The following is a 24,032-nucleotide window of genomic DNA, read 5'->3' on the forward strand; positions in this document are numbered from 1 at the left end:
AAGTAGAAACGGCCAGGCAGGTGATTATAAAAATCATTAGTCGCTTGCTATACATATACATATATATATATGTATAACAGGTTTGCCCAGACAATTGTGTCTTGAGGCCACGACCATCTAGAATCATGTTATATTCATACTGCTTATATATTTTTCTCATTACAACATATTACGTGGAAGCTCCAGGTCTGTTACTCCTTTATCGACCGAAGGATATAAGTGATGCTTGCGTTTTCTCAGAACACCTCAGATTTGATATATCCTTTGGGATGGGGATGTCAGACACAATTACTTTGGTAAGACAATCATAATAAGCCTTTATCCAGATATATTCACATTTTAACGAATTTCCATTTTAATCCTCTTTTAGTGTGTGCCCTTTTTTGACAAAGGCCTCCTCCAAATCCCGCCATTCCTCTCTGCACACTCTCTACCACCAGCTGGTTTTTTTTGGTCTTTCCACTTTCTAAGTAGTCTCCATCTTTTTCGTTTGCTGTACCTTAGCCAGCAGTTTAATAGTTTTTTGCTCCACTTCTCTGTTTTTTCTCTTGCCGTGTGCCCCGCCCATTTCCACTTTAGTGTGTTACCTTAGTTTTTGTTTCTGGACGCTGTGTGCTGTAACGCTGTAAGAAAAATAAGTGGTGGCGGTGTGGTAACACACATAATAGGACAATATGAAGCATTCAACGCTTGTTTTAACCAATTTAGAGAATGTAACACTGATATATGCAAATTTCCTAAATTAGAGACGTCTTTATGCCTATGTGTTGGCATACATGTTAAGGCATATTTTACAGTGCACAAATTCGTTTTGCCATTGTCAGCGAAACAGCTACTAGAAAGTAGCTGTTTCATTATTTATTTATTTATTAAAGCTCAGCTCATCATATTTAATAAATCTACAGTAACATACAAGTTATCTTTTCTAAAATACATGACAATTATATGGTAAACTTAAATGTTACAAAAATCATATAATAATACACTTCCGATTTTGCTTTGTGTTAAACATAAATTTACTAGCAAAAAAGCGTATTTATGAGAATGGCACTTAAAAATATTTTGTTTAAAATCAGCCCACAACCGAATATTAAAGAGAAATACGAATTAGGTTTTCATAGAAAGAACGTTAGTTCTACGAAGTGCCGATTTGCCGTTAATATAAGTTGAGAAATTGCTTGCGTGTTGCCAAAGTATTATGTTTTGAATGCGCCAAATGTTTCCGTTATGCAGTTAATATCATACAACTAATCGTTTTTAATGTAGTATAATTGTTCCTTATTAGGTGTTTATACTTAATATAATAAATATTCATCTCGTTAAGTTTTTTAATCAACATCAATTAATAAAAATAAAATCTGTGATGTTTATGTTGTCATTATATCAGAGATCCATATCTTCTTCACAGTATAATGATGAACCAGGGCCAGCATTTCAATATCAATACACACACATTAAACACTTATAATGTACCCATATATATAATTCCTTTTTTCTTTCCATTTTTTTTGTTATTTTATTATTATTATTTAGTTTGTTTCTGTATGTTGTTTTGTTAGTAATAAATGTTATGGAAGTACAGCATCGAGAAAAAATGCACACGTACAAATCAGCGTTTTGCCTACTCCTAATATATATTAGACGCCGTGTGGCAATCTTAATCTTATTATTATATCCGCATATTTTGACTTGAGGACCACTTTCTTCCGCCAATCATTTCTCAATTCCCTTCGACATATATATCAAAAGCCATGTCTTCTCAGGTACTCCGAACCCTCACTGAAATAGACTACGCATGTACCGTGGAGGTGGTGGTGGAGCCGGCAGTACAGCTATTGGTAGTAGTCCGGTATCCTAATCTTGTCAATATAAACTGCGAGATAAATCGAGATGCTTTCATACTGATGAAGAAACATCGGTGTATCAGGTTCTGTGACGTAATGAATTATGAAAGCCTTCCAACCCACTACTTCACGTTTCATGTCAAGGAGCGGCTGCGGTTCAAGTTTGTCAGCAATAGCAGCATCAATGCAGATCTTAATGTAAGTACATACTGGCAAAGTACACTTAGGGGTGTCAAGAAAAATAAACTTATTTGATTTCTAGTTCCACATTTTTGGAAACAAATTAACTCATTTCACATATAGCACAATATGTGCAACCAGTGTTTCCCAACGGAGGGCCCACGCCACAAGGAGGGCTCCCCATAAGAACCAAATTGCCCCAAAAAAATATAAAAAAGAGTGTGTGTACTCATGTAGAGATGTTAGAAGTTGTACTTCTTTGGCGTATGGAAAAAAAATAACGAAACTGCAGTAGTGATTAACGATAAATATTAAAATTATTCAAAAAGATTTTATTTAAATAAATAAATTTTTAGTAAATACTATCACAAAATAGATTATGGAATAATCCTTCCAGTAGTAAAGAGTGAAGTGTTCCTCGTGGCACTCACTATATTCTCTTTTTCTGTGATAATAGTCCACAAATATATTCAGGCCCACTTGTACCAAGTAACGGTGACCTCAGCACGGAAGAAGCCACGCAGAGGATGCACGTTAAAGAATGAGACGAGTTGCACCGTCGGAGAGGATCACTTCTGTTTCACCAGCGGGGTAGTCTGTGACGGCATCAAAAACTGTGGTGTTGATGACTGGTAATTTGATATTGTTTTATTTGATGGGGCTAGTTTTCATTCGGTTCTTGGTGATATAGACGACATGTACCTGGACTATCCAACACATATCTCATGATAATTTTAATAACCTAGGATTCCTTTGAGGACTCAGCCTCAGATCAATATATACAATATTGTTCATTTGATAAAATAATGTCAGCCGTTTGTGCCTGTACTTCGTCAGTTGGTGGGCTTAAGGACTCAGAGTCCAGGCTTAGTATCACTCCCGTATGTTGAAAATGTATTGCTTTTCTACGCATGGGAGGGGTCCACCCTATATGCCAACAAAATAAAAGAAAAATCCATTGGTTTTAACGGGTTTAAGCCACGAAGCCAAGTCTAGATATTAATTCAGTTCAACACGATTACACACTTGAATGATTAATTCATTATGCGATATTTAATAAAGCAACGATGCCGCGAATAATGGCCTAATTACTACACGCGTCGTAATTATATACTTGTAATTTGTGCAACGATCTGTTATGTGCTCAATATTATAGATGACGAATTATAATTATATTCAAAGCGTTGTCTGCTTAGCACTAGATGATTTTCATTATTCAATGTTATGTTTTTTTTTCATAAAGCAACACAAACGGGCAGGAGGCTCATCTGATGTTAAATGATACCGTTTACCTACCTACCACCTACTGTTTACTTATATCTGAGTAAATTGTACTTATCTCCAAAATATAAAAAAAAAATCAAACAAACCGCTAGTCTTAAATAGAAAATTACCGGAAAAGTTTTTATAAATTACTCTTTACATTCGGGTATGAGAAAATGAATTTTTTTTGTTGTGCATTGATCAGGGTTCATACATTAATATAATATTTACATTAGCATTAGCCAATTAGTTAAGATTAGTTTAGCCTAATAGATATTTCTTATAGACACATTCGCAAGGTTGCCATTCAATGGCTTTAATATTCAATTATAAAAAGGATTCGTAGATTATGCTGGATTTTTTGCAATTTACGTCATGTAGCGGTACCAAACATCATAATATATATCGTGTGCAAAACATTAGTTCAATCTGTTATCACCTAATGTAACTCAGTGTGGGGTGGTTCTGCCAAAACTAAAGTTATTAGCACTAGAAAGAGCTCAAAGAGCAGTTATAAAAATAATGATAAAAAAAAAGTTTCCCAACTGAAGAGTTGTACAAGTCTTGCAAACTATTAACGACGATACGCCAGCTCTACATTCTCTGTTTAGTTGTGTCCATAGGAGGCACGCAACTTCTCCACATAGTCCAGACACACCAAAAAAAAGGCCAACATAATATTATAATAGCTACGCACTTTGCAAGACTATTTTTGCATGTAATAAATTAAACAATCTGAGCGATTGTTTAGTTTATTATATGCCTCAATTAATTCAAAACAGAAGCATTGTTAAATCCTTTTAGGTACATTTTTCCATATTTATATATATCCATCTTTTCATGCACACTATCGCTTAGATTTCTTTTTTTTTTCGTTTTCATCTCCCACACAATTACACAAGTACACATTCATCATAATATATTCATATATTTATTATTTTTATAGTATCCCGTTTTTTTTATTTTAACAATTGTTTTGATTACAATTTGTTGAAACTTTGTAAATTTAAAGAAGAGCGAAGCTTCCATGTCACATGTCTCTGACTTACTAGGGAGGTCTCAATCTGAATACTATTGTACATATTGCTAAACAAATAAAACATTTAGATTTTTTTTTTGATGATCATCTCTCAGAAAGCAATGTAACGAAATTATATTCAACACATAAATATAAAGTTATTACAATATAATCTACATAGTTATTATAATACCAATCGATAAATAGAAATAAATTTAAAAAGTTTGGACTTTTACTGCTGTTTTAAATAAATATTGCAATATTAGTTTGAAAGCAATTTTCTCTAAATACTGACCCGTTAAAGAACTTTATCAATAAATTATATTTAACCATAATATAATAGAATTAATGTGGCAACGCCGTAAAGAAATCTTTGCAGTAACTTTATTAAAGGTTCACAGTAATTCAGTTTTCCTACGCAAATATAATAAATCTCTTCCAACCCTTAAGATTCTTCCTACAGCCAATGTACACACAGCCACCTCCCGCCATATTCACTTAAATAGCTTTTATCGTTTTACTACATTTGTTCCAATGGTATGCCAACAACCACTATTATTCAATCATTGAACGAAGAACTCAGGGCCAGCACCATTATGTGTTTACGCGGTCGACTGGACGTTTCGTAATGCCTCAGTGGAAAGGACGCGTGGAATGTTTTTATTGAATGATCGAATCATAATTTACGTAACACACATGACAAGATAAAAAAAACTTATTTTTATAACTGTAAAACTCTATCAAGTTGAGTACCTGAGCTACGCGTGGCGCCATGACCGCTAACACCTCCCTCAAATAATTAAAATGGCTAAAATCTAGGGTAAAATGAAATGAAAGGACAAGACATGCTACACGAGATTGAGGGCCGAGATGCACCAAACAAGAAGAAAGTCAAACATTCTTAATTTCAAGAAGACGCAAAAATACTTCTCTAGGCAAGATGGTACCATGATGGCTGGCAAGGCTTGGCTTTGATGTTCCATGCCTGCCTTAACAATTCAATTTTGATTTCTTATTATTATACAATTACACGTATATTTCTATCAAAATCAGTGTCCAACTAAATTCAACTAAATCACATTGGTGAAGGTTTCCAGTGAATTTACAGAGGACGGTAAAGGGCGTACTAGAGGAAGATGACAAGCCTGCGGTCAGAAATGGACCAAACAAGAGGCTGGTAATGACCAGGTGATGAGAAAACATGCTACGCCGTCGTTGATTCGAATGATCTGTGACCGTTTTTTGCCTGAAATTGGAGGATTATATGATGAAAATTCTTTTTGTCTCTATTATGTCTATATGTCTATTAATAAAGCTTTATAACTAAATGTCTTCTTACTAATGAGTTCTTCTTACTCATTTTCATACTCTCAAATAGCCTATGCTGGTCGTGGATTTAGACCCCGGCTCTGCACCAACGCTCGTATGGCCATACTATCGTGAGGTAAACGACCTGTTATATGTCCAAAACTAAACTAAACTCCGAATTATGACATCTTATAAGTTGCATTTCACAGGTTCGACGAACGCAAATCTACGTGTTCTCTTCCCATTGAGAGACTCAGCTATGCACCAGTTATTGCGGTCCTTGCTGCCATGTCATGTGCACTGTTGGCACTTGGCCATATAATCCAACGGTGTTTGCCTCCACTCGCAGATTCATTCTTCATATTCAACGCGAACGAAGACAACCGACTCTGCATAGACCCAGTTCTAATTCCACAAAATAACACTCCACCAGAAATCCCGACTTTGAAGAGGACGTCTATTATTCCTGTAGGTCTTTTTTCGTAGTCAAAAAACTGAACAAAATACTTACTAAAAATAGTCTATAATAGCCATATAAGGACACCGCGTATATTACTAAATTGTTTAAAACAGTTTTGGAGTTGGTTAAATTTTTGTAAAGGAATTTAAGGAAGGAAGACTAGCTCGTGAAGGAGAGTGCTCTTTACTTGATATAATGTAAGTCTCGTGCAGTTTTAGCTTTAATACTTCTGCGAGACGAGATGTTAGGTAACGTTAAAATTCCCTTACGACAAATATTAAATTTTACAAGGTGTTCTCGTCATCTTCAGAAGAAAGCAGCGAGATTTTTGAAGATAAGAACTTCGGTATGGAGCTCCGATCTATCGATGTTACAGAGGAAGACACATCCAAGGTACTGATGAAATTTAGAAGGCACTTCTTAAACCCAGACCAATGTCCCACATTAACAATCCTAAAGCGGGTTTCTTTCCTCAATCCTCTCTATAGCTACTATATATATTATGTTATAGATTGATAGATAGTCTATAAAAAGTGATAAATTCTAATAAATAACATGGTGATCAATAAATTGATATACACCATTCATTCTCCTTTGTAACAAAATCATATTAAATGTCTTAGTCCAGACAGATTTAATAATTAAAAGGAAAAATGAGCAGTGTTATCTTAGTTGCTCCAGCATGCGACTCTCATGACTGAGGTCGTAGGTTCTATTACCGGCCGTGGACCAATGCACTTTCTTTCTATGTGCGCATTTAACATTCGCTCGAACGGTGAAGGAAAACTAGGTTTAGGCTTGCCTTTGAACTAAAAAGTCGACGGCGTGTGGCACAGGGGCTGATCACCTACTTCTCTAATAATCTTTATTAAGCTCTGGGTCTGTGGTTGCATGTGATTTTGTTTCTTTTTAATAGAGAAGTTGGCCTACTCAATATTATAATATATTTTAAGGCATGCCGATTTCCTAACGATATACCTTCATATAAGCACATTAAAAATGAGATGCCGAGAAGCCCCCGCTGCTCTTCCTTCTAACCCAACGTATTAATTACAACTTTTATACTTATGTAAGAATTGCTTACAGACAGATATCAAGCCAGAAGAAGCGAGAATCAGTAATATAAAAACGATAACTGAACGAATACAAGACACATTCAAGTCGTTCACCTTCTCCAAACGGAGGTCGAGTCAGAAGAAACAAACGACGATTGTATGATTTTATTACATTATGTGGGATTCTATTAAAGTGTAACTGTGACGACATTTTATTAACTAAATTCGTCTGAATAACCCCATAGGCTTATGCACAGGGGGCAAACGAGCAAGAGGCTCATCTGATGTTAGCTGATACCGTCGCCCATGGACAATCTCAATACCAGAGGGATCGCGAGTGTGTTGCCGGCATTTTTAGTCGTATTGGTTCGGAAATACTTCATACAGCTGGTTCCGTACAGTGGTGGTGCGCAGTAGAAACTGCCTTAAAATCCAGCTGTATGTAGCACAGATAATTCATTCTCCCAGATACGTCTGTTATTCGTTAATTTTAATTATTGTTATTGATTACGATTTCAAAGCTTAATTTTAATACAATATTATAATGATAATGAAATCTATCTAAATTATGAAACAATTAAACTCTCAATTAAAACAATATTTATTAAGTACATGTAAGAAACATACTCACATCGATAATTATTAATGATTAATCAACTAATTAAAATATAATTGTGCTGCTTATTTAATGCCCGATTAATTAACGACTGATATAGGGCAACTAAAGGATTGTTTACCTTCCTTTTGGGTCTATGATGAATCTATTTAAAGAGTCACTCAATAGCGCGTACCATTGTGGAAAGTTTAGACCCCGAAAAGTATTACTAGATAGTATAGTCAGATGATAAATACAAATCTACCGTCCAATGGTTACAGGCTTAACCTGAATTTCAGGTTCATGCCGAAACAACAATGGTTGCGCGTTGGTTTCATTTAGTAAAGCTGACATACGTCCTGTTTCTTTTTATAGAACCATGCACCTGACATACCGGGCATACCGCCCACGGACACTCAATGCCAGAGGGCTAGCAAGTGCGATGCCGGCTTTTTAAGAAATAGCACGCTCTTTTCTTAAAGGACCCTTAAGTCGAATTAGTAATAATGTAACAATACAAAGGTATTGAGTGTAATATTGTTTTAGTAGCAGACATAGAATTATGTTCTAATAAAACATGAATGCACTCGAATGTTTATCCCGAGCCATATCTTGATAAACCTAAATAAATAATTCCTTGGTAATATTGATAAGATAATTTCTGATTCCAAACTGGTTTAAACCTGCGACAGGCGGATTATGAAACTATAAAAATAGTATCGTTAAAATGGCTCTCGAACATATCATGTCTTGAACAATTTCATGGTCATCCCTTGCCCTAATCGTCTAATAGATCTCGAAATAATGCATTAGACTACTCAACGTTCTAGCAGTCGCATTTGCAAGTTGAGATGGAAATATTATGGGAATCGGTTTGGGGCAAAACATTAAAAGGCAACGTAACCAAATAAAATCTATTATCTCTAGAAATCTAAAATCTAGGGTTGCCTGGAAGAGCTCACTTGTTAGCGATAAGGCCGCCCGTTGCATCCCTTGTAATTTATATATATTGTGTTATTTGTGTTTCTTTCTAGCAACGAAGTGTAAATAAATAAATAAAAAATCTCCACACATACCCAAGGTTAAATTGACTAAAATCACGATCTAAAATTATACATTGCACACAAATAAGAAGAAAAACGCCTTTTTTGTGTAATAGGAGGCAAACCGGTAGGAGGAAAGGAGAAATATCCTGACGTTAAGTGAAGCCCACGTACACTCACAATGCGAGAAGGCTGACAAGTTCTTTGCCTTTTAAGAATTGGTACGCTTTTTACTTGAACGACCCTAAAGTCGAATTTATTAGGGAATACTTCAGTGGAATAGGTCCACGTAGTGCCTGAAACATCCAGTTGTGGATCGATGGATGTGATGCGATTTGAGGTGATACGGATGGTAAGTATGTATTTTGTATTCTGCTTGGCGTCCGATCATGAAACTCAACAGCAGGTATTAGTCCGAACACACAGTGGCTTTAAAAGACTTTTTCAATATTATGGATGATACAATTTTTTAGATTTATAATAAATTTATATTTTAAAGGCCTGCGTTTTAGAATAATTTTGCAAGTTATTGTGAAAATCAAAATTTTCGTAACAAACTTTTGTCATCGAGCATAAGGGATAATTAGAGGTTTATATGTATTTCGTTCCATTATACAATGCTGCTTAAATTAATTCTATATCGACAAGTGAAACCCGTATTCAATTATTTAAATGGTAATTAGCGAATAGACATTCAAAATGATTTTGTTTCTTAATTACCTTATGGCTCATCATCATTTTACCTACCTCATTCATTAATTCATTCATTTTGTCATATGAAGTCAAAGTACTAATTACGCGTTTTCACCAAGTGAAGTAATTCAATCAAATCAAAATTTATTTATTCAATTTAGATGCGACTAAAGGCCTGCTTATGAATGTTAAAAACGTTTACAAAATTCGCGAAAGAGCAAAACTACACCATCTGTTCGCAAGACTACCAGGAGGTCTTTTTCTGAGAAGAACGGGCAAGAAACTCAGCAAGTTTTATCCTCCCGTTACCACAACGACATTTAAGTTACATAAGTAAAAATAAATTAAAAATCTATTCTGTGATTTACCACATTCACCATTACATTACATTCACAACCCATCCAAGAGAACAAAGCAAATTATAACAATATAACTGTAATTATTGTCAAGCGTGTTTATCTTCTAGGTCATTAACTGTGTTATGTGTTACCTTTACACATTAAGGTTTTTTTATATGTGTTTTGAATCTGTTGAGAGGCAGTTCCAATATTTCACTAGGAATCATGTTATAGCAGCGTACACTTAGGCCTATAAATGAAGTATTTATTTTCTGCAATCTGTAAGATGGCTGGAAAAGATTTCCCTTATTTCTTGTATTCCTATTGTGAATGTCACTGTTCTTTAAAAGATAACTAATATTACTACGCACAAAAACGATACAGTTGTAGATATATTGTGACGGTACCGTCAAAATACTGATTTCCTTGAATAAGTTTCTAAGTGAAGTGCCTGGTTTCAAGCAATAGATTGACCTAATAGCACGTTTTTGCAAGATAAAAATAGATTGTATATCTGCTGCTTTGCCCCATAAAAGAATTCCATACGAAATTACGCTGTGAAAGTAACTAAAATTTACTATTCTGGCAGTTTCCTCGTCTGTGAGTTGATATACTGACGCTATTTAAGTTAAGTTAATTAGCCAATATTCAAATTCCCATTACTTCCTATATTGTTTACTAGCAGCTTCCGCGAACTTCGTTTCTCCTTAATGCCTAGCCTACCTTTTTAGTACATGCCAACATGGAACATTTTGCTATGCTACCCCCTTTTTTATTGAGGGGAATGCATTTCCGCACAGAGTGTGGAACTCGCTCTAAAAGCCCTACCTACTAAACCCCTCCTACCAATCACGTCACTGTTGGGATAACTTGGGGTCGCGTAAGCATTCTACCAAGAGACCCCGTGACTGGCTGCTACAGCAACCATCTTCCATTACATTGAGATCACCTTAGAAGTCTTTACTGTAGGGTTGCAATTTCTTGCACCCAACACGTGATTCGCCGCCATGTTCTCGCTTGCACATATAATTAATGGTTATTGTGCCTCACTCGACATAGATAGGTATAGTGTGTCGTGGACTTTTTTGTAGATATTTATAAGATCTACAATTACTTAGAACATTTTATGGTTCTATCTTTAATAGTTTAGGCTGGGTACGCAAAAAAAGAAACTTTTTTGGTTGATTTTTACACCTTGTGTCCGAAAAATCCTAATATCTTACGGAACTCTATTTTTGTTCAAAATTAAATATAGCCTATACTATATTACTCGTGGATAATGTAGCTTTCGAATGGTGAAAGAATTTTTAAAATCGGTCCAGTAGTTTATGAGCCTATTCATTACAATCAAACAAACAAAGTTTTCCTCTTTATTAGTGTAGATTGCAGGTTTGCTGTACTTATGCTAAAATTTTAACGTAATATTCAGACGTTTTAAAAGTAAACTATTTATATAATTATTTGGCAATCAAAGTGCCATTATAGTTGTGGGATTCAATCTTTAATGCATTTATGTATATTTTTATATGTACTTCGTTCTGGTGGAAATAATGGACTTATTTATATCGTATTATTACAACAGGAAGCAACGTATTCTTGTGTACTTGAATGTAGTATTTCTCTTTGGTAGGTAGCACATGTATGAACATCGCGATGTCCTGCCCAGCGCCTCTCTTTTATGTTGTAGAGTGTGGGAAGTATAGGACATAATCGGTCCATCTAGTTGGTGAATGGTCACGCGATTCTTTTTCTTTTTCTTATTCTGATTATTCTGTCTAATCACGAACAGTTCCTCACTTAAGACAGGCAAGTCCATAGGCGGAGTTGGGTCAAGACTGATGTATATTTGCGGAACAACAGAATCGTATTGATTTATGTTAAATACATATTTTTAATTAAAATTGCCGTTGCTTAATTACTTGACTATAGGCATACCCAGGGCCGGATTTACAGGTCTGGGGCTCTCAGACAAACAACAACAAAAGAGGCCCCAAAATGAACAGGTTTTTTCATTCGAGTTTTTTAATAAATAATTTATAGTAGAACCAAGTGGATTGGTTTAGTATAACAGTATAACAAACATATTCAAATATGTATAACAAACGAAAAGTTGGTCTAGATGGAGCGTACGACTCTGGTATTTCATCACCAGGATCACGTAACAGAGAAATGTGAGGCCCATTTCTAAAAAATCCAGCGGCTCTGATTTTTATGCTAATAATATGAAATGCTAAATTGTTCGTAGTTTCACAAGATATGATTTCAATACGAAGGCTTTACACACAATCATAGAAAGATAATAATATCAAAATCGTTTCATATGAAGATATCAATCCATTTAAATACATCACCATAAAGGTGTTGCAATTGTTACAATAAACCCGTGACCCAGAAAATACATGTTTTTAATATCGCTGATTTAAATATTTTCATCGTAGTGTATATATACATACTCAACTAGTCTTCAAAGTTATTATCCCGGATAAGATAAGTCTCGTTTCTCTATTTCACCCTTACTTAGCGGCTTATATCCTTACTTCCGCCTTTAAGAATTTTTTTTTCTTTTTCAACTTCTACATATTTTTTATTAACAGCTTATGTATGGCGAAATTTATAAAATATCGTCATAACGATTATACAATTATTTCTTGTATTTTATCCATAACTTCGTTGTATATACAGAAATATAATACAATTGATATAAATAAAAAGAAGGGCAACTGGCGGCCTTATCGCTTTCGAGCGATCTCTTTCAGACAACCATTGTGAGACGAAAATTTTATTTCATATGTAAGAAGTGCAAAAAGATATAATACATATTATATTTAGAACGAATGAAACAAAACATAGCAAAATATATATAAACAATGAACAGGACAATAATAAAAAAGAATAAGTGCACATGAACACAGATAATTTCAGTTAAATACATTTTTAAATCACAGTATATACCCCCGTACGCTTCCCAAAAAGGAAAACTAGACCTGCAAGAGTAGGTAAGCGGGGAATGGGAGCTTGGTGACATGAATCGAATAAACAGCAAAAAGGTTATGTTTCCGGCAGCGGTGATAATACTCATACAGTCTCATACTCGCCCAGCAAGTATGTCATCAAACGAAATTAGATTTTTTTTAAATTTAAATTTGATAAGCGATTATCAAGAATTTCGTAAGGTAAAGGTATGGAAAGTAGTTGTACTGTCGTATATAAGGTTCTAAGGAAATTCTTGTGTAGGGTACACATTCGATATCCTATAATACTTTTCATAAGGTGACTGAGAGGTGGAAAAGTCAAAAGACCAATATGAAGGAAGGACATTTGAAACCCACGAAACTGCATTGATTTACCGCGACCGAGGTCGTTTTTTACCGATTTAATATAAGAGGATACGAAATAAACGTAGAAAATTACACTCATTTGTTCGCATTGTCCATTTAATAAAATACTCATCAAGAAAAATGACTTTATTATTCTTTACATAAATTCATAATTAAAAGTGGTTTTCATGTGTAAAGTAGATATGTAAAATATGTAGTTTAAAAAATAATACATTTAATGATACGTAAAAATACATTTTCCGATACATATTATAATTTTTATAATTAGAAAAGATATTTCGGAAAGCCGTATATTTTAATTCATCTAACATAGCTTACATTTCTGGCCAAGGAAGTATGAATTGTGAACTTATAATAAAAATCTGGGCATGCCGAATTCGAAAACATGACCTTGAGGTTGAATCGAAACGATACACGGTAAAGCCATCAAACCACTATTGCTGATCCACTAATAAACTTAAAAAACGTAGACAATTGTAGCGCTAGCAAGTATGAAGATTTTTATATATTTTATTTTATTTTCTGCAATACATAGATAAATAAAAAGAACACTAAAACAGAGTGACTTCCCCGTAATAAAGACTTTAAGTAGTGTTATTTCACTTTCATATGGCAAACATCTTTATTCGTATATTAGGTTAGGCTTTAATTACTTATTAGTCATAAATAAGGCTAGATCGTAAAGTTTTATGATGTCTCAGTAAGTACACGTGTTTTTAAAACACACAAATACGTATATAAGATTAGTCTAGAAATTGGGTCTCGTGTATATTCACGATTAACATATAAATATATACGTATACCATAACAAATTCGCATAAGCTACTAAGCTAGTCGCGTACAATGTTGAGGAATTTTCAATAGTATGTGTATTTCGATGAATTTTCATGGCTTTGGCGTACACGATAGTCCGTCAAATTAATTTCCTTCATAAATCATTAAGAAACAACAGTAAGTAAACGATATATTATGTAGTCTTTACTCGCTTATATCCTACTCATTTAAAAATAATTAACGGAAAATATAAAATTCATTTGTCAGCAATTGATTACTAGAAAGTGTTTTAAATATAATTTACCAATTTCCGTTAACGTACGATTTGTATATAACGTAATATCACATTAAGTACATTTAATTTAAAAAATATTACCATATAATATATACAGATGTCGAATAATTTTGTTATATCTCGCATCGTAATGTTAAATCACTCACCTTCAAGTAACACAATCGCGTTGTAAGACGCAAACACTTCAACTGACACGGCTTAAGCAAAATAGCGAATGCCGAAACCAAATTATACAAACGATGCAAGTGAACAGTTTCAGTCTATACTCTATGTTGACTTTAGTCGCATGAAAGGTACGCCTAATAAGTTAACATTTAACTCAGGTTTTATTTTTTTTTTAATTAAACAGCCCCGAGGGACTAGGATTCCGTGTCGTGGGCAGCTAGGCTCCATTTGACATTTTACGTAACACATTAAAAATAAACTACTGTTTAAAATAAGTAGATCAGTTTTCCATACACCATTTTATCTAAACGTCCTTTTTCATCACAGCGTCTACTTAATTTGCCAGAAAGAGAATAAATTGGTAAAAATGGAGCAATTAGATTCAGAAAAGAAGCTCTAATACTCATACAATAAGGGAGAGATTAAGAAACAAGTTTTTATAGAAATAAGCGGGGACTCTAGGACGGAATTTGTAATTAAAATACGCAATTATCAACCTTTGGGTCGTTTAAGCCGGCTGTGCATGAATAGAGTTTTCTCTCTACGCGAGTGTTCCCAACGTGGTGCCCCCGCTCCACAAGGGAGCAGTTTCATTGTGGGGGGGGGGGGGGGATGAGCTGCTAATCGAAAATTTATTAAAATTATTTGGAATTTGAATTTCAGTTATTGATTACTTGTTTTGTTTTTTTTTCACTAATTTCTTCCTTCGTCATGTATATAATTATTGCAATTAGTATTATATCAATTATTAACTATGCACTTTCTTTGACAAACGGATCAGTTATTAAAAAATATGAATGATTAGACTAGACGTCTGGCACCACCTACCTACATGATTGATTTGTGAAAAATTGGCTTGCTATTCTAGTGGTTAGGTTAAAATGCCCACAAAGGCTTACTATTAGTGTCTAGAATGAAGTAAAGCTCATCGGACCTGTGCCTGTCCTCAGGCAGCTATTGTGTCGGGTAACCCATCGTTGTATGAGGGATGGAATATAGAATGTGGTCGCCTTCGTGGTCGAGTGAGCCTGACGAACAGAATGACGTATATTTGCGTATTTCCGTTATCTATCGAAAAGAGACCCTTGAAATAGAACCTCAACACAATTGAAATAAGGTGCATATTAGAATGTAACTGCCTAAAAGTATCTCGCAGTTTAGTGTCTAGGGACAGCCAGAGAATGGATGGAATGAAGGCTGTTTGATTATGCTTGGAACTGAAAGAAGAATCGCGTGGACTGGAGATTCCTGTAATGTATATGTTTTCTTTTTGAGATTATACTTTGGAAGACCGTTCGCATCACTTAGAAGTAATGATAAGTTTCTCTGTGCTCATCCAACACTTGCTGTGATGAGCTGAGATGAGTTCGGTGAAGAAAGCCATCGCGACGCATGCCTAAGACCCAAAAATCGATGCTGTGTGTCAGGTGAAGAGAAAATTAAGAGAAAACGATCACGAAAAATCTGAGGCTAAAACTTCCGAAATCATCAGTAAATGAGATCTTCGCATATATACTCTGATAAGCCTATGTTATGTTTATATTACCCTTTCTTCCTCCATATATTATTCATATAGCAGGAGGCAAATGATGTTAGGTGATAAAGGCACCCATAGACTATATACATACATACGTACATATATCTGCCGTTCTTTGCCGGTTTTTTAAAATATAAATAAATAAAATAAAAATGTATTCATTGAGGTACATTCTTAACACTATACTATGGAGACAAAGTCGTATTTGTCGAATTAGAGCTTAGACTTCAAACATTACAAACACAGAATCAAGTATGGTTGTCGAATCACACGGCACGCTTTAGCAATTACATTAAATATTATTATTAATCATGTTTAAAATAGGATATAAAAAGATCCCGAACATCATTAGCCATGTCTGAGGAGGGTTGCAGTGAAAAAAGCAATCTGCCTTATACCTTATGCCAACATGGGGTAAATTAATGAGTTGCCCAACATTGCAAAAGTTCCCTCACGTCTATACTGAAGGTTTTTTAAACTTATTCCGCTTAGGCTAAACTTAAAATCACTATAAAACGCGAATTTAATCGTATTTATATGCGCAATAAGAAATCTGCAGTAAAAGTAATATGAAATGGTATTGTGTGATAACATTGTGTGTTTTCTGCGCGGCCCCTGCAACATTCATTTCCAGTGAATCGGAGGCTTTACAACAGGCTTTTGTGTTAGTTGATCTTCTTAAATCAGGTACGAAACTTCACATAAAATAACGCTAGATTCATTCAAAAATAAAGCATTTTAATTTAATAACTATCGCAAATATATTTATGGATTAGTTTGAGAATCACGTAGGTAGAATTACGTAGCTAGGTTCGTTTCTATTTATCTTTATTGTACGTAATTTTATATATTTACGTCAAGACTTGTTTTTAATATTAAGAGAAAACTCTGCAACCTCCTTCGAATTTTGGGAATTTCCTTACATTCAGAATATGCAAGAATGAACAAACAAAATTCCTTTTTGAGAACTGGAGTGGCTGTAAGTACACCTGAACAGCCGACTTGCCCAACTACAAAACACCCTGCGAATAATGATCATTGTAAGTACATCAAGCATTTGTATTACATAGTACATGACCTTTTTGTCTACAAATATTTTCTACTCCATCTCTCAACTCCGAGTTGAATAATTTTAATCGTCATAATTCTTTTTATCACATACAGCATGTTTTCAATTACATTATATGTCCCGGCTTAGTCGCCATACGATTGACACAGAATACACGAAATTCACTGCACTGGAGGAAAGACGTGCTGTACCAATGATGGGTGGTGATGGTCTAGATATATAGGATCAGAAACACTTGATGTGCAGGGGCCAGTTTGTCTGAACAGGTTGCATCGCATACCAGCACCCGGCCCATCTTCCATGGAATCAAACTCATACCGTCCGGTCTCTTGCCATCGTCTCTTGCAACTCCGGTCGGCACGTTGACGGTTGCAAGGAACCGGCGTATGCTATCGTTGAGTGAGGCATGTCTTGAGAAGCGGCCAGCACTTTTTTGGCATGACAAAAAGCTTTGATAGCGTATATTGTAGATGTCGCTACACTAAGTGCTATCATGGTTACTGGTCCACTCATTTGTCGGACTCTAAGGCATAAGTAAATATGTATCATCTTACAGCATTCCCGTTGGACGGAGGAAGTCTTGCAGTCCCTTCCCGACGACTTCTCTTAAACAATTTGACCCCGGGCTCCGCAAATAATGCGTGGAAACGTTTACGTCTTAGTAAGGACTCTATTTTATTAACATGTCCGTAATTTATAAAATTTTAAAGGGTTAAGTATTGAATGTTGCTGGTTCGGCTAAATATAAGAGTCTTTCCTCCAACTTTGATTTTGTTCCCTTTGGATTAATTTAGATTAAAGGTTTAGGTCGTCGTCTGGTAAATAATACTGGAGACCTAAGAGCCGGTGCTTGTCTCGCTCAACAAATAAGTATCGCAACACAGCGAGGAGATGCCGCAAACGTTAAACTTATACAGCGACAGGGACCAAAGCTTTTAAGTTTGTTTTTATTTTCTTTTTATTAATTTTTAATTATTTTTCTTATGTAGCTTAAGAAAAATGTAAATACTGTATATATGTTTGTTAAGAATACTTAGTTTAAAGTATCTAATGTATGTTATTCTTTTCAGAGAGCAGGCGGCTGGAATACGACGACATGTTTGGGCCGCATCCTGGTGAAAAACACAAAGAACCCACATCTCAAGCTCAACCAACGTCAATTGGTAGGCCAACATCAAACTTAGCAACATCCATACCACCACCACCTTTAGCAGAAAGCACGATTTTGACAGCCTCAGAAGTTACACATCTCTCAACACGTTCTTCTATAGATTATGAGCAGACCATAAAAGCAAAAATAGAAGGCCATAAAGGTAAATCTGACGAGGTACATGAGTGGATGACATGATTTACATTAAGCATAAATTCCTAAGGTACAATACGTTAAGTTGAAAAACCGACCCTTTTAACGCGCAAAACATATATTGAAAATGTAGAATGTTGTGAAAACATATATTTTATAACTTTAAATCTTAATATACTCTTGGTAAACGTAAACCAATTACTAAGGAACCGATATACTTATAGATTACCAATGATTTATAAAAACACTTTAATACTTTACGTATTGTATTATTAATTATTGACCCGTACTACTTATAAAACAATAGTTCAAATACCGGCAAACATCTTGAGTAAATGTTGCCTGCGCAGAAGCGATTTTTAGGTTTCACTGGGACACGTGACACGTGTCGATCGCGTGATTGCTAAATCAGTTGACGTTTGTGCCCCGCTCTGAGATACGATGCGCAAACTTTCCCCTACTCCCTTGTTTAATGCTCAAGAAGTTTCCCGGTATCTGCACTCAATTGAAATCAAAACACTAAATTTACTAGAACTTAAATTTCCGTAAATCATATTGTCTTACAAAACAAAACCATGTTTGATGAAACATGATATTTTTATCTTAACTTACTTATTGTTATTTGAGTATCAGTCATTACCCCCTGGGTCTGGCCTATACGTACACGCCACGTCATCGAAACAGCTAGATAAGTAGAACATATATTGAACCACAGAACAGAGGCCGTAGTCAAGATGCCTTAACAGTAGTGTATGTAGAAAGTCAGTGACTTAGTTTGTATGAAAATGACATTCGTTTTCCTACATACACTACAGATAAGGCATCTTGACTACGGCCCCTGCGCACTTTGTAAAACGCACGTTTTTGTATGCAAGTACGATGTCGTTCTCTCAATATCCGCAACGCTGATGTCTCTACATAACATAGCTAACGCGCGGTACCTCATTATTATGTTCGTGGTTGCTATTGGAAGTACAGAGCAGTCTGATATTAGGACAGCCCGACCGTTTAAGAGCTAATTATTTACTGCAATGGTAAAAGCAACTCAAATATATGCTTTTAATTCATCATTGATATACAAAAAACCCAAGATGCACACTCAACGTCTAAAAAACGTCCTCAAAAAATGAGCGCAACATTCTAAATTGTGCACTCATTTCAAATAGTCTCGCGTCTGGGAGCAGTATATCAATGTTTTAATTCTATTTTTTTTGTAGCCGTCAAATTAAAATTGACCAACCAAAAGAAACCTACGAGTAGAGACCCCGTCGTCGAACAGGTGGCATCCGAGATCATGAACGAAATGAAGGACAAGACTAATTCTAAATTTAAGGTCGAAATAGCACCGCTTTTCACTGCTAAAACAGAACCATACACTAGATTTGAGAATGTCAAAGGGACCTACAGGATCCATCAAGCTACCAGCAAAAGATATCCTATTCCCTTACCAGAAAATAACGCGTTTTGCTTCTATCATCCAGATAGTCCATTGTGTCGAACATTCATTTAATCACTTATTCTAATACGAGTACAGTAGTCCCCCTATAATATGGTAGCCCTATCTTGATTTCCGTTCCCCATACGTGGATTATTAATATTTCTGTATAATCTGAAATTAATAATTTATTGTTATTTTTTAATATTGCTCCAACTCGGCAAAAAGGTATTTTTTCTTCGTAAAGATATTCATTTTACCAGTTAAACTAGTTTTTGACTTAGGATTCAGACTACCTACTCGAACTTGACTATTAAATATTACTTAGGCTGGTTTTAGTGTCACGCCGACCACACGCGCATCGTCGGCGCTGATGGTCGAGATAAATGAACTGACAGCCACAATGATATACATAATGACGCGTAGCTAACAGCGCGCCATAATTATCGTATGTGGGCTAATAAGGCATATGGCAAATTAGGTGATTAAACTTGAAGCAACTTCAGTCGTGCTTTAGTTACTTAGTAACAAAGTGTGTGAACGTAAGCATTCCTATCATAAATTGTTGCTAAATTAAAATAAAAATACAATATATTTTCATATTTTATTACATTAAGAAACCTTAATTTTGACAATATCCATTACTGTTTGAAAATAGCATTCATATTTCTTATTAATTAAACTTATTGAAATTTCAGAAGTTCCAAAAAATGCTCATACATAAAAATCTTCATTCATTTAGTAAAGTGAGGTAGTTATTAGTTTCTGAACTTATACCAATTACAAAAATGGCTCTAAAAATAACAAAGAAAACTTGAATTGGTACATAACTATGTGTAAAAGGTATGCTTGGCTGCTTCGTTCAAAACTAATCATAATGTATTGGGCCTTAGCGTGATGAGAAGCAACGATAGCGCGGAGTTGGCCCGCCTTGGCCAACATTTCACCGTACATAGCATTCTTAAACATCAATAAACGATCCATCAATCAACCATACACGTAAATGGATTCGCACTATATAAACGTTATACATTAATGAATATAACCACATAACCAAAGAAGAATACAATTCGACTTATATATTTGATGGGAATTAATATGGTTGAATCAAAATATGTAAACGAATCAGTTTCATTTCAAAATTAGTCGGATGTTGTTAACTTTGAACATTTGTGTTAAAAATGTGTTACAAAAAATATTGATTGATCATATTGTATGATTACTGTCAAACAAAATGTAGTCTGGATGGGATAAATGTCATACGGTCATAGTATAGGGATATGGGGGAGGCGCGACGCGGGTAGGGCGGCGGGTGTAGTTCAGTCTCGGGCCGCCCGCCCACGCGCGCCACAACTTAAACACTACTTCACAACGATACAATAAACTAAAATCTATTTCAGCTTGCTAAACACGAACATAATGATAATGAGGCTAACATTACGATTCCTGCTTTACCTGGAAGGAATAACAACACGCCTATATGTACACTGTCCGTCCCTATCGCTTCTGTCTCTCGTACGGCAAAACACAAAGGCCGCACTACCGAATACACACATGAGCGACATACTCGGTAGGCGCGGTCGCCGCTATCGACAAAAAAAAATACCAAATCACTTAAAAAATAATAACACCTCGCCAGAAGCAATCGGTGGTCAACTGAAAAACCGGAAATGGCCCGCGGAAATGTTCGGGCACTCGTGTGGAGGAGTCGACGACGCGTGTTCATATAGTGCCTGACACGCTGACCCGCTCTCGGCTCACTCGGCTATCGGTTAAGTACGCTTTTTGTACTGCTCGGGGAAAAACGAATATGTGTCGTCTAAGAAACAACAATGCCGGAAATCGCCGGCTCCGCGGAAGGGTCGTCGACGTTTCCTCGAAGCCAGCGAAATCAATGCCAAAGAAGGGAATACGCGCGTGGTATCGACTCACGAGCACTCCCTTCGTACAACGTATATTCGTTCTTCCGTCTATATTGTTAGTCCGATGCCCACGTACCAGGTACGTTAGGACAATTTTTACACTCTGAACAATACTGCTACATTGATTGATGGATTTACAGAGTTAGGCCGCCGTATGCGGCGGAAAGCCACCGGTTTCTCTTCAGCGCTGCCGGCCTTTGGCAGCGCTGGCACGACGGGTAACGATCGAATCTGGTACGTCACTCTCCTACTACTACTACAATATTCAAGTCATTTATTTGATAGAATATCTAGTCGGGAGCAGAGGAACGGTAATTGTTGATATTTATGCCAATTGCGAGATTATTTAATAATATGTGGAAGTAAAACAACACGGGGGCAAGGTCGCGTAGGTTTAGCGGTGCGGCCAAATCTTCAAACGGATAGCCGGTTCGGTGTCCGGGAGCTCGCTGCCACCTAACTAACATAGACTAACTTACTTACGTTGACAAGATCGAAACTAAACCGCGAAACATAGTCTCACAACTTCCATATATTATTATCACATTCATAAATATAATCATCTAAGCTTCCCAATTTTGATATCATTCACTTAATTCTTAATCTCACAATATATCTCCCTTGGCACAATTATAACACAAATACTACACTCGCATCAAAAGCGACGACGCGTTCTCTACCTAGTCTAGGGGCCGGCCGGCGGCGGGCCGACGGCGCGTTTCCAACGTTGGTCGACGGCGGAACCGGCTCGGCCCCGAAAACGCGACGACACAAAAACCGTTATAAAGCTAACAAAATTACAAAGAAAACGATCAACAAATGTCACTTATAAATTAATCGTACACAAGTCCTCGACGTCCAATAATCACCGTGAGGTACAAATCTCTTGGAACGTATCATTCGGTGCGCGAGGGGCGCGTCAGTCCGCGTAGAGACGTCAACAGTATTCATCAATCGCCTGCAATCGTTTCAGGAAAGCCTCAGTAAAGCGAAAGTCAGTACGACCCACACACCGTAACATATTAATCTATATCTCAATAACAAAACATAATACGCGTCTGTATAATCGATTCGTCTACTTAACACTTGTATAAGAACCTAACGTGGACCACTATTGCATTTCATCCGTCGGATATATATATAACGGTAAACAATCTAACAATTATATACTTCATGAATATATGAAAAAAATATGTGTATATCTACATATGTGTAAAATACATTTGACAAATCACTCGCGGAACTTACAAATTTTATGTTTGAACAACGACTCTTTGCTATTTACAAACTCTCCCATCTTTATAATATCGCTATAACATTTGTATCAATAAACAGACAATCATGTAAATATATAGACAGCTAGTGTAAAGGTGTGTCCGCGGCGGCGGCCGGGGCCGGGTGCGGACATAGCTTTACGATATTAAAGTAACAGTAGCGTATAAGGCCGATCATATTGTGGTGGAATACGCTAGCTCTACTGGCACTGAGGGGGAGGACGCGAAACGCAAAGAGGCAAGTGCATCGGAGGGGCGAGTGGGTATCGGGGGGTTAGGGGGGGGGGGCGGTGTGTCGGCGCGGTGGGGGTAACGTGTCCGGTCTACTGCTGCTGGGGAGGCGGCGGCGGCGGCTGCGCAGCACGGCGGTGCCGACCCGGCGCACTCGCCTGAGCCACCATGGCGCGGATGCGCCGCTGAGCAGACTGCACAACATAACACTTGGTTACTAACATCGCATCGCATCGCATATCACACATCGCTCAGCAGACACTAGTCTAGCTCCTATAACTTATGCTATTCACATTACTTTGTGTATTCAATACCTCAACTTAAATACCTATTTACCATTGTTGTGAGCAATTTATATTATGTGTATGAAGAACCACTAATTTGCATGTGGTGCTAATTCTCAAGTACACAATCTATATTATTAACTACCACAGTATCTACCCGAATGCTACGGTTGACTGATAATGGCAATAAATAATGACTTCAGATGTTTGGGAATATCGAGAAAGTTTTTTAAGTTATAACATTGCAATGCACAAAGTTCATGAAAATAGCAATTATATAAATAAAGCCGGCAAAACTTATAAGCATCCGACACCTACAACTAATACGACTTCTAGACGCCGAGCAACACGTCAGTTCTTCAAACGTTTCATTGCGATCTAAAGAAAAGACAGCATTTAAAATTCAACTATAAACATATCTACTTATTTAAACATAAATATATATATGTAAATCATAATACACAATCTTTTCTTCAACTCGCCCAGTCGCAAGCCTTAAACTACATTACACTAACTAAGAGTTACAAATACTATAATATATACGTTTGTATGACGTACTATGTGTAGTGTATAAATTTGAAGCTCGCACACATCCGTCCACTCACGTC

The 24,032-nt window shown here is 36.1% G+C and overlaps 4 protein-coding genes across 9 annotated transcripts in view; 2 read left to right on the top strand and 2 right to left on the bottom strand.

The window, feature by feature from the left end:
- The window catches only part of LOC110995682 (facilitated trehalose transporter Tret1), a 32,026-nt gene extending 17,591 nt beyond the window's left edge, over window positions 1-14,435 (bottom strand). The window contains exon 1 of the mRNA XM_022262971.2: window positions 14,351-14,435. The gene's annotated coding sequence lies outside the window, so the exon portion shown is untranslated. The remainder of the gene's footprint in view (window positions 1-14,350) is intronic.
- On the top strand, window positions 126-7,297 carry LOC110995294. Its single transcript, XM_022262382.2, has 6 exons — window positions 126-296; window positions 1,764-2,042; window positions 2,499-2,656; window positions 5,823-6,081; window positions 6,365-6,466; window positions 7,160-7,297. Exons 1-6 carry the CDS (start codon window positions 126-128, stop codon window positions 7,289-7,291), a joined length of 1,101 nt encoding a protein of 366 aa, XP_022118074.2. The 3' UTR covers window positions 7,292-7,297.
- A 1,829-nt stretch (window positions 14,436-16,264) lies between the features above and the next one.
- On the top strand, window positions 16,265-20,311 carry LOC123690588. 2 transcript variants are annotated; one of them, XM_045634267.1, is made up of 5 exons: window positions 16,265-16,593; window positions 16,836-16,946; window positions 17,532-17,636; window positions 18,046-18,288; window positions 19,496-20,311. In XM_045634267.1, exons 1-5 carry the CDS (start codon window positions 16,476-16,478, stop codon window positions 19,786-19,788), a joined length of 870 nt encoding a protein of 289 aa, XP_045490223.1. In that variant the 5' UTR covers window positions 16,265-16,475; the 3' UTR covers window positions 19,789-20,311. The 2 variants fall into 2 exon arrangements, with proteins under 2 accessions (XP_045490223.1, XP_045490224.1); XM_045634268.1 differs by lacking the exon at window positions 16,265-16,593 and having other exon boundaries at window positions 16,735-16,946.
- Window positions 20,304-24,032, bottom strand: part of LOC110995486 (insulin-like growth factor 2 mRNA-binding protein 1) — a 31,893-nt gene continuing 28,164 nt past the window's right edge. For all 5 annotated transcript variants that reach the window (XM_022262693.2, XM_022262710.2, XM_045634266.1 and 2 more), the window contains one exon: window positions 20,304-23,334. In XM_022262693.2, the coding sequence (XP_022118385.1) occupies window positions 23,233-23,334 (102 nt within the window). In that variant the 3' untranslated portion in view covers window positions 20,304-23,232. The remainder of the gene's footprint in view (window positions 23,335-24,032) is intronic.

The sequence above is a fragment of the Pieris rapae genome, chromosome Z (assembly GCF_905147795.1).
Source record: "Pieris rapae chromosome Z, ilPieRapa1.1, whole genome shotgun sequence".
Lineage (NCBI taxonomy): Eukaryota > Metazoa > Arthropoda > Insecta > Lepidoptera > Pieridae > Pieris > Pieris rapae.

What these genes read in the sequence shown, in the direction of transcription:
- LOC110995294 (XM_022262382.2), top strand. Translation starts at nt 126, where the DNA reads ATGTTATATTCATACTGCTTATATATTTTTCTCATTACAACATATTAC. An exon ending in AACTGTGGTGTTGATGACTG is followed by an intron (nt 2,657 to 5,822) that starts GTAATTTGATAT and finishes TGCATTTCACAG; the next exon opens with GTTCGACGAACGCAAATCTA. An exon ending in AGAGGACGTCTATTATTCCT is followed by an intron (nt 6,082 to 6,364) that starts GTAGGTCTTTTT and finishes AAATTTTACAAG; the next exon opens with GTGTTCTCGTCATCTTCAGA.
- LOC123690588 (XM_045634267.1), top strand. Translation starts at nt 16,476, where the DNA reads ATGAAATGGTATTGTGTGATAACATTGTGTGTTTTCTGCGCGGCCCCT. An exon ending in AGTTGATCTTCTTAAATCAG is followed by an intron (nt 16,594 to 16,835) that starts GTACGAAACTTC and finishes CCTTACATTCAG; the next exon opens with AATATGCAAGAATGAACAAA. An exon ending in GTGGAAACGTTTACGTCTTA is followed by an intron (nt 17,637 to 18,045) that starts GTAAGGACTCTA and finishes TATTCTTTTCAG; the next exon opens with AGAGCAGGCGGCTGGAATAC.